This window comes from Fundulus heteroclitus, chromosome 1 (genome assembly GCF_011125445.2).
Source record: "Fundulus heteroclitus isolate FHET01 chromosome 1, MU-UCD_Fhet_4.1, whole genome shotgun sequence".
In the NCBI taxonomy this organism is placed as follows: Eukaryota; Metazoa; Chordata; class Actinopteri; order Cyprinodontiformes; family Fundulidae; genus Fundulus; species Fundulus heteroclitus.
In genome coordinates this window covers 12182152-12192541 of record NC_046361.1, presented here as the reverse complement: position 1 = coordinate 12192541, position 10390 = coordinate 12182152, and the positions used below count along the sequence as shown (strand labels likewise).

At 45.9% G+C, this 10390-nt stretch overlaps 1 protein-coding gene across 3 annotated transcripts in view; it reads right to left on the bottom strand.

The window, feature by feature from the left end:
* Positions 1-1572: 1572 nt before the first annotated feature.
* The window catches only part of LOC105929122 (helicase ARIP4), an 82919-nt gene continuing 74101 nt past the window's right edge, over positions 1573-10390 (bottom strand). For all 3 annotated transcript variants that reach the window (XM_021318646.2, XM_012866761.3, XM_012866763.3), the window contains 11 exons: positions 10091-10312; positions 9886-10004; positions 9641-9759; positions 8998-9097; positions 8705-8910; positions 7349-7524; positions 5676-5872; positions 5358-5557; positions 5174-5263; positions 4875-4970; positions 1573-3726 (listed from right to left, as the gene is read on the bottom strand). In XM_021318646.2, the coding sequence (XP_021174321.2) occupies positions 2639-3726; positions 4875-4970; positions 5174-5263; positions 5358-5557; positions 5676-5872; positions 7349-7524; positions 8705-8910; positions 8998-9097; positions 9641-9759; positions 9886-10004; positions 10091-10312 (2613 nt within the window). In that variant the 3' untranslated portion in view covers positions 1573-2638. The remainder of the gene's footprint in view (positions 3727-4874; positions 4971-5173; positions 5264-5357; positions 5558-5675; positions 5873-7348; positions 7525-8704; positions 8911-8997; positions 9098-9640; positions 9760-9885; positions 10005-10090; positions 10313-10390) is intronic.

Genomic DNA, 10390 nt, shown 5'->3' with positions numbered 1-10390 from the left:
ATCCTTCCATGGTTTATAAAAAAAGCCTCTGGACTGCACTTAGGACACCCCTTCATTAAGCCATAGGAACATTACATCAATACATTGTTTTTAAACCCTAATAAAAAAATCTTGATATACCTGGATGCCAGTGATCGGCCCATGCCTTTTGAAAACTTAATTTCTACTCTGCAATCAATATTTGGTCTCTTGAGACACGATCCTCAGTGTTTTAGAGATTTCTCATGAGTCTCTGCTGTAGTTATTTTTGGGAAAAGCCACACAATCTTTCCAAAATAAATGTCGGTCTTACATTACAACTCTGCTCGCAAAGCAAGACGTGACAGAGACTGAAAATGGGCGAGGAAAAAAACGAAAAAAGCCAAAACAAAACAAACAGCAGAGTGAAAGTATGAATCCGCGTCGTAACTTTGAGTTTTTCACTTCTTGGAAATAATTCCTTTTGTAACCTTTAAAAGAACAAAGAGCGGACACAGACACAGTAACAACACGAGTGTAATGCTTTCCGGGGACGGGGTGTTGCTGCGAAGCGAAGCTCCCCTGGGGTTGGGTCAGTATATATAGGCTTGAGTGAGTATTTTGCATCGTTTTTCTCTAGGCTACAGTAAGACTGTGGGTGAGAGTCAGTCTCCCCTTACCTCGTCTCTCTCACAGCTAACATTCAGAAAGATGGGAGGCAAATAAAGGCATCTTCTGTTGGTTGTTTCTCCGCTACAAGGATGACACCTCATTAGCTTTTTTTTTTTGTTTTTTGTTTTTTTTCTCTCCACCTGGCTGTTTTTAGGCAATCGCCTGTTTCGTTTTTTTGTAAAAGTAGATCACATGAAAATACAGTACACATAAAAAAAATATATAAATATCTTCCCATGCCCCACGTCTAAATAAAAGGAATCTTTTCCAACAAAAAAAAAAAAAAAGGCCTGATATGAAGGCATTTGATTAATCGTACATTCTTTCATTGGAGTTTTATAGTTTCACTAAAATGTTTCTTAAGCCTCAAGATGACACATTATTTCACCCTTCAAAAAAAGAAATAAAGGTACAAGACATCCTGTCCTGGCAGTGAATTATTAACAATCCTTTTTTTTTCCAGAGTTTGGTTAGAGTTTTTTTTAAATTTTTTTTTAACCATTTTCTTTAGATGTCCAAGGAAATATTCAGTAGCAGTATCCAACAGGTGACAATACCGTTTCACTTATGGGACGAATTTACTACAAGCTACTGAAGCTGTTTTTCTTCAGTAGGAATAGGTCAGGATTTTGGAAGTGAGGTTCTGATAAAAGGTTAGAAGCGTTTAACACCCTACTGCAATATCAACCTCTCTTAATGTCTTCATTTAGCAGGAATCCAGATTAGTTCCAAAAAAAGTAAAAAAACAAAGCAACTGGACTTGTTTTACGTAGTTGAAGACATTTCGTTTCGTCTTCAACTACGGAAAACAAGTCCAGTTGCTTTGTTTTTTACTTTTTTTTGGAATGACCATGACCTGGATGACTGAGAATCTTCACCAGGAATCCAGATTAGCTTGTGCTAGAGGATGAAGCTAACGGCTAGCCCAAGAGAAGCCAGAACCAAAACGGGCTTCAGCCATCTTGAAAAAAAAAAAAACAATCTCAAAAACGTCACCTTCTAGCAAGCAAGCTTGGCGGTGGCTTAAAGAAAAGGCTGATTATTATTTCACAGGAAGTAGAGGTAGGAGGCGGCGCGTGCACAGAGGACAGAGTATGCCTGTCTGGTCAGAGCAACTGCCTAATAGGATGGTAAGGCAGCGTAAAAATGTATAAAACAGTGATCACCTGAACTGTGATATTTTTTACTTCTTACAGACCTTAACTTTAAGATCAAGAAGTTACTCTGACTGGAAACACTTTACATGCTCCATTCTCAGCCCACGTTTCACACAGGAAAATCACTGGTGGCGCACACCTTCCAACCTCTATTTGCTGTCCATATATAATATATAATCAGCTTCTGTGTAAATAACCGGCAAATGCAAACACGACGATGGGTTGAACGCTAATAAAACAGCCTTCGCATGATATGACAGTGCGTCTTTTTTTTTTTTTTAGAGTGCCGTTGTTTTAAGGCGGGCGTTTGTTTAGACTAGCAGTTAGCTTCAGGCTTTGGCTCCAGCTGATCTGTATTTACTTTAAAGACACCAACAGAACCTTCTTTAAAAAAAAATCCTGAGCTATCACCTAAAGAGAAACTCCTGCCTCTGGTTGTCCTTTTTATTGGCCGTAAGCATGAGTCTTCACATATAGCAAAGCTGCATGTCTGCTGTAGAGACTCTAAAGCCCACAGTCGAAGTAATGGCCGCTCGTAGTCACTACCGGCTCACACTCAGCAGCTTCCAGTCCAGTGATGAGCTTTTTAATGCCAGGATTGGACAAACAAATCTGGAAGCTCCGAGTCCATAAAATTCAAATGCCTCCCCTATCCCTCCCGTCTGAATCTTTTTTTAAATGCTTCACATTCTGATATTCAGCACGGATATCTGTCACTCAGTGTCCAGTCTGTGTTCAGTCACCCTTCTGGTTGTTTCTCCAAGGCAACACAGGTGACCAAAATGAAGGTTTAAGACCTCAGCTTTCTTTCAGTCTCAGTCCATACACCGCAGAGAAAAACGGCGTTCTGGCTAACAGGACGAGTCTCGCTGTCCCCTCATGCCGATGAACTCATCATCGTCAGAGCTGCTGCTGGCGCTCACCTCCCTACCGTTCCCCAGGACAGGGGGCCGGTGGCCCTCTGAGCGCGCTGAGGGGGAAAACGAGGAGGGAGAGGAGGAGGAAGAGGAGCCCGAGGCCGCAGTCTGGGGGTACTGAGACAGGAAACCGGCTTCGGCTGGTCCGGGAGTGGCAGCCGGGCCCGGCAGCATGGAGCCAGGGTAGAGGCCGGCCAGAGAGGGGCTGTATGAGAGAGGGAAGCCTGGGGGGAGCATCCCAGCCATGCTGGGGCTCAGCATGTAGGGTGGGAGGGCTCCTGGAAGAGAACTGGCCGCTTTGATTGATGCAGAAGGAGATGACGAGGCAGGAGTGGAGATGGTGGTTGATGAAGACATGGATGAAGAAGAGGGGACAGCGCTGGCTCCGCTCAAGCCAAACACATCTCGATACATGTAAGTGGGGTCTCCCAGCTGGTTGCTGGGGGCCTGGAAGTAGTGCGAGTTTGACCCCATGAAGATGGGATGCCCCACTGAACCGGCCAGCATGGCGGAGCTGAGGCCCACAGGAGGAAGGCCGTAGCCCCCAGCGAAGGGGAAGCCTGGTGAAGGTGGAGGGGCTGAGGAGTGTTTTCCTGCGTAGGGCTGCTTACCGACTCGCTCCTCCAGGGACGGGCTGAAGGCTTTACGCTTGCTGCCTATTCTCAAGTCTTGAGGAACACTGGTGTCCAGGTTTGGCTGGATCACATTAGTGACGGAGGCATCGCGGTGACTCAGAGCTTCCTTAGAGTAAGTGGTCCCACTGCTGCCACAGTTTTGGTGCGGCAGCTTGTTAGAAGGCAGGGTGTTTGCGCTGCTCTCTGCTGCTCTCTCCTGGTGAACAGCGGCAGTGGCGGCAGCAGCCCCGGAGCCGGCCGTGTAGCGCTGCAACTCGCTGATGATCTCTGGGCTGTCGGGGGACAGAGGGCGGGGCGCGGTCTTGGAGGGAGCCGCCGGCTTCCTGTCAGGGGAGGTGCAGCCATTACTGCCACTGGAGGCGACCTCCTGAGGCGGTGCATTCAAGTCTGAAAGAGGAAACACATTCAGTGTTGGCTTCAGAAGAACCGTTTATACCACTATATAGAAAATATTGTCAACATAACATTTTATTTTTTTTTAACAAACAGCAATCTAAAAAGTGTCAAATGCCTTCGTATTAGGGGGGTCATTAAATAAAACCCTGAGCAATTAATCACCTCATTAGTAATTATATAGAATTTAATCTCAGTCCGAGTACAGCGGTTCTGCGAAGGCCTCAGAGGGTTCTTACAGAACAAACAGCTTCATGAAGGAACGCGGCAGCCAGATCAGGGGCAAAATGGGGCAAACTCAGTGAGCTTGAGTTATTTGTCATATCAGGATCTGGATGTGTAAAGCTGGCAGAGCCATACCCACGAATTACCTGACTCTGCCAGATAGATTTGACATAGACATAGATAGACATATCCATCTGGAAACCTTCCGTTGAAGTAATTTTGGGAAGGGGCGAAAATACTGGTTAGCTGATTGGCCTATGTTGGTGATAGACGGGCCAAATGAACCAATCAGATTCGTCGTCACTCTGTTACGAGCGACGACGAAAACACAACCACAAGCCAAGCTACTCTTGCTGCTGCAGGTAAAGGCTCGTTAGCTCAGCAAAGAAATACTCTGTAATTCCGATAAAACTTGCTCGATAGCCGCGCTAACGCTAGTTTCATCGGCTGAAACCGCCATGTTCTTTAGACTAAACTGTCGCGCTTCTCGTTGCGTCACACCTCAACCCGCCTCAAAGCCAACGCTGATTGGACGTTCGTTTGGTGAACTGCTCCAAATTTTCTTTAACGGAGAGTAGCCAGACTGATCTGCGAGTGAAACCTTGAAATCTCGCGAGATCAGGATGGTCTCACGAGGCTAACCCACGAAAGCCCTGCAGCTGGAACTGCATCAACAGCAAATTCAAATACACGGGACAGGTTTCAGATTTGAATTTATAAAAGGTATTAAAAGCCATTCATCATTATTCCTAAACTTAACAACGATTCACTACTCTGAGTTAGTATACCACGTCTGATCCCAATAAATGCATGGAAGTTTGTGGCTGTGACATGACAAAATGTGGGAAGGCTAAAGGGAATGAATACTTTTACGTCATGCTTTAAATGGGATCCAGCTGGAAATGAAAGGGTTTTACCTTTGAGAGAAGCTGCTGCGCTCTCGTCCCCCGTCTTCGCTTTATTAGCTGCTCTAATGGCAAAGATTCGGCCATCAGACGTCCGGATATATGTCCCTAAATACAAGCGGAAGCAAGCAAAGTTTTCAGTACAACGCCAGCAGAGGATTTACAACAGCTTAATGACACTTCATGAAACTTTTCTTAACGAATCAACAGTAACGCCTTTGTAACGAAGGTTTCAGTAAAGTTGGGGACGTTTATCAAGTCTCAACGCTACAAAAGCCATGAGTGAATCATTTCTTTCGTAAACCACGTACCTTTGGTGCCCCGGATAACATGAATACTCTCTCCAGCGGTGATCCTCGCCTGCACATCGGTCGAGTTGTTGGTACCTGGAATCACTATGTCTGAAGGAGATGTGGAAGAACGGGGCATTTCAGAACCTTCATTCGCCGACGGCAAACAGGATGGAGAACGTGAGCGCCAGCGCAGCTCGCCTACCGGTAGTGGTGACGATCTTCTGTACGAACACCCCGGCTTTTTGCAGGCAGTTGACGGGGAAGGCGCCGAGGCTGGACGAAGAGGAGCCCCGGTCTGGGGCCGAACCTGCAGCCACGTGGCGGGGCATCATGGGACCTGACGCCGACTGCACCGGCCGGACACTGGCCACCGGTTTGTCCTCGGTGCGGGTCGGAGGGCGCCTGAACAGAGATTGTGTCGCAATGACTAACGCGCATTTTTAGAATGGTTTAGCCAAGACATGCTGTAAAAAAAACCTTACAGCATTTGTGGGAAAGTGTCGAACGGCGACTCACTGACCAGTTTCTCTGGCTGAAGGCAGGGATGTTGGTGAGGCTCTGGTCGCTGGCGGGGTAGTAGTGAGCGTAGGACGGCCGTGTGTACGGCACCGAGGCCCTCTTCTCCTCTTCGTAGCCCTTCTTAGCGGCCTTCTTCTCAACGCTGCTCAGCTTAAACTCCCTGCGGTCTATTAGGAGGGACTCATGGGGGAAGGGTTGCTAAACAGGAGGAAGGCGATGGTTGATTAGGGCTCCACGCTTAATTAAATTTGTTACAGTTTCTTAAATACAGCGCCTCGCAAAAGTATTCACACCCTCAGACCTTTGTTTTTGTTTTTTATATTAAATTAACAGGAATTCTATTGGTGAAGGTGAAGCCTTGCTCCAGCTTTAAGTCATTTGCAGCCTCTTAGAGTGTTTCCTGCAGGTTTTACCTGATTTTGGCCAAGTCCAGCAACACCTCATCTCAGACTAGCCTCCTTGTTCCCTGGTTTAGAAAAACGGCCTCACAGCATGATGCTGCCACCACCGTGTCTCGCCAGGTGGATGGTGTGTTTTAGTCTCGTCTGACCTGCGTATCATCTCACACAAGTACGTTGTCTCCAAACAAAACCTTGCACTGGCTTTCTTTCAGCAGTTGCTTTCAGACTGCCCCTCTTTCATAAAGTCCAGTTCGGGGGAGGGGGCAACAAATAGTTATCTTTTTCAAAGTTTCGCCCATCTGAGCTGTGATCTTCTGAGCTCCTCCAGAGTTAACGTGGCCCTCCTCCCTGCTTCTCTGACCATGCTCTCCTTGTCTGGCCTATAGGTGTAGGTGGGTGTCTATGTTTTGGTAAGGTGTATTCTCTTCCCGTTTTTAGGAAACAGATTGAGGAGTGTAAGCGAGACGTCCAAAGCTTTAGATAATAAGCTAACTCTACTTTAAACCTATTTACTGAATAGCTGATCTGTCTGCTGTGTTACTAGGGCTTCATGATGCAGTTTGTTCAATAATAATCTTTAACAAACCTCTGAGAACTTCCCACAATAGCTGGATTTACATCCGTCCGACCTGTTGTCCCTGTGACCTGTGCATTTGTCTGAGATCGGGTCACAGGGACAACAGGTCAGGGAGGAAAACCCAGACATCCCTCAGCCCAGCAACATTCTCCAGCTCATTCTGGAGGGGGTTCCCTGGCCCGGCGAGATATACAGTCCCTGCTGCAAGTTCTGGGTCTTCTCTGGGCTCTCCTTCTATTTATTGATGAGCTGAGTTTTGAAGGCAATTGGTTGTACTGAATGTTATTTAAGGATAACAGAGGAAATAAAGCTGAATAGAAATTCACCCCCACACTTTTCTACTATTATTGGTTTTCCTTCCACTTTACATTGAAGCACGTAGTTTGGTCTGATCGCATAAAATCTCAACAAAACACACTGAATTTGTGGTTTTATTGTGAACTTTCTTTTCAAAAGGGTCAGTTGGGTATGGATACTTTTGCAAGTGACTGTATGTAAACGCTTGAGTAAAAGCTTCATGTATTCAAGCCCATTTTAAAAATAGAGAGGACATTCACTGATTAGTCGAACTCCCTCAAAATAAAACCTGCAATGAAGCTGCAACAAACGCAACACATCCTTTTCATACACGCTCTACTTAAGATTGCTTTGCAAGGGTGCAGGAGGACAAACGCGTACCCTACTCTAGTCTCCTACCTTGGTGATGAGGTGGGAGTACAGGTGCAGAGCTCTCTGCAGGACGCTCTCCCCGATTTCTCCGGGGAGCAGCCTGACCTGGGACGGATCCGGTTCCTCCTCCACGAAATGAAGGAGGGACTCAACTTCCCTCCTGGTGAAATTCAGCACAGGGTTCAGGTCGTCCACCACACGGTCTGGTGGAAGAGGAGGGGAGAGCAACATTGCAGTCATAAAGAAATTATAGTATTTAGTAAACTGTAACAAAGAATAGCACCAAAAGAATCTTTGTCAATTTGTCAACATTGATTGAGACTTTAACGATCCCCCCCCCCCCAGCCTTTCTTTAATGCGTGTTGCAAAAATATGCTAAATGTATGTAGATTTATGATATATTAAAGAATTATTGTTGTTCTTTGACAATGTATTTTGGGAAAAACTGGTTAATTTTAAACTAAGAGCAACATATATGCTCGTGTCTGTTATGTTGCTCACATAAAACTAAGAACTACATGTGTTATTTTGCTATAACTTGTTTTAACTTGTGGTGGGAACCTATGACAATGTGTTGTGGGAAAGACTGATTCTGTATTCCTTATTTTGCTTATATTTGTGCTATTATCTGAGTTTGCAATATTATTTTGCTTCACACACTGCTGAGATGCTGGGAAAGTTTTTTGTTGTGGAAACGGGACGAACAGCTCAGATGGGAGGGAGAAGTGGCCACTCTCGCTCCCATCTGATATTTTGTTTATTGGTATAAAAAAGGAGGGGACCGCCCTCAGTCGTTGAAGTCAGCCCTGGGTTGTATGGACGCCCGGCCGCGTGGATTGTGCTCTAACCGGACTGACCGACTTCCCAGTCCTATACCATAGTAAGAGATGGAACAACACGCCTGTTTGAAAGCTTGCCAGGCTTTAAGTGCTTGCTACTTTGCGTGTGCAAAGTGCTTGCTGTTTTGTGTTGCTGTGTTCTGTGGGGAATAATAAATGTGGGCCTTATATTCTAACAGAAACAGTGTTTGAGTCCTTATTTGTGTTTGCCGATCTCTCCTGATCCTGAAATAAACATTTCATAAAACAATTTATAATAAACATTTATTATAATAGGTGGCATAAGCTGCTTATCCATAACAAGAACGGATTGTTTCCTTTCAATGAGCCGTCAGAGAACCAGCTGGAGAATATTACTGCTTACTGCTGCACACTGCCGCTAAGATGGCTGAGAGACGGCTGCTAGACCGGAAAAGCTGTGGATTTAACCCCAGCTTCCTCCTACCACACGTCAATGTGCCTCTGAGCAAGGCACTTGTGTGGATGTTTGTGAGCGTGATATTGTTTCAGTCAGTCCGTATCCAGTCCAATGCACCTAACTCACCCGACATGCCCTGCTTGGAGATCTGACGGTCGTAAATCTTCTTCTCCAGAGTGAAGTCGCACACCAGTCGGTAGATGTGACACGGTTTCCGCTGGCCGTAGCGGTACACGCGGCACACAGCCTGGGCGTCGTGGCAGGGGTTCCAGGAGGCATCGAACACGACCACACGGTTCGCCCCGATCAGGTTCACACCCAGACAACCAGCCCTGAGGTCCAGACAGAGAATCTTACATTATTTCTCCCCTTGACCCCATGATATCAATAATGTTATGGTGTGTGTGGGTGTGTGTTACCTGGTTGAAAGGAGGAAAACCCATGCTGAGGTATTGGTCGGGTCATTGAACTGGTTAATTAGTCTCTCTCTCTCCGAAGCTGTCGTGCTTCCATCCAGTCCTTAAAAAGATCCAACAGCAAACCCAAAGTTAGACTTGAGTATAAAATACAAATAAAAAAGAATAAACTTGCACAAGCTGAGTTTAACGGTTGCTTGGTTAAAAAACAAAAAAAACAAAACACAGATGATGGTTGCAGGATAATTCTGCAAAAAAACAGACCAGGAACAACTTCAGTGAATTTTGATGTTTGAGCAAACAGGTGATACAAAGTCTGGCTGTTACATAAAAGCTCCAGCAGGTGGCAGCACTCATTGGCTGTCAATGAGAAAGGAAGCAACTGCTGCATCCCTGCTGTCAGAAAAATTAACTCTCCTTCAATTGATCATACAGATTTCTCAGTAAATCAGGGTTACAAGTTCAGTTCAGCATGATGTTGACGTAAAACTCAAACAGAGCGCATTTTCTAAAGCGAAATCAGGACTAAATATGGAGTCGTGACTATCAATCAGTTCTTGGTTCGGTGTGTTTTGGACAGTCAGTAATCACTAAATCACCAAAGCTAAGACGAGACGTGTTGAATCCATCGTGACTAATGACTTACTGTAGTAGTTGAGATTACGGACCCAGTTCTGGTTGGGTCTGCTGGCTGAGTATGGAGAAGGGGGCACTGGTCTCTTGGCTAAGAAATCCTCAATCACAGTGAGCGTGGACAAACTCTGACTGGAAGAGGAGCAGAAGAAGACGTAAGATCACATGCAGAGGAGCCACGGTAAGCTAAGAAAATAATACAGCAAAGAAAACTTGTAAATCCTCTTCTATAGAAAACGGCTTTGCTTGAACTTTTACCTGAACACAAGGATTTTGTCTCCCTTCGTGACGCTTTCCTCTATCAGGTGGAACAGCAGCACCATCTTTGCGGAGTTTTCCAGGACGCCAGGCTTGTAGTCGCACATGAGTTCTTTGGCCTGGTAACAGAAACGCGTGTTAGCTCCGCTGTGACGCAAACAGAGCGGCGAGACCTCACCGTAGAAAAGCTGAAACCAGCACGTACCCATTCGTACGTGATGACCTGATTGGCCTTTTCCTGCAGCTGGTTCAGACTCAACCCGCCGATCGGGTCTGGGTTGTCCAGACCCTTGGACTTTGGACCCGGTGCCGAGGTGGAACACCGGGCCTGGGAAGCGGACGTGATGTCGTCCAGGTCCAAGTCCTGCTCGCTTGCCAGATTTTCTTTCTGCAAAGCCTCGTATAGCACGTCTGGGTGATTCCAAATCTGTAAAACAAAAAAAAAAACAGCAGAATGCATTAATATGTAAAAATAAGGCATTCCAAATAATAAAAGAAGATGAGC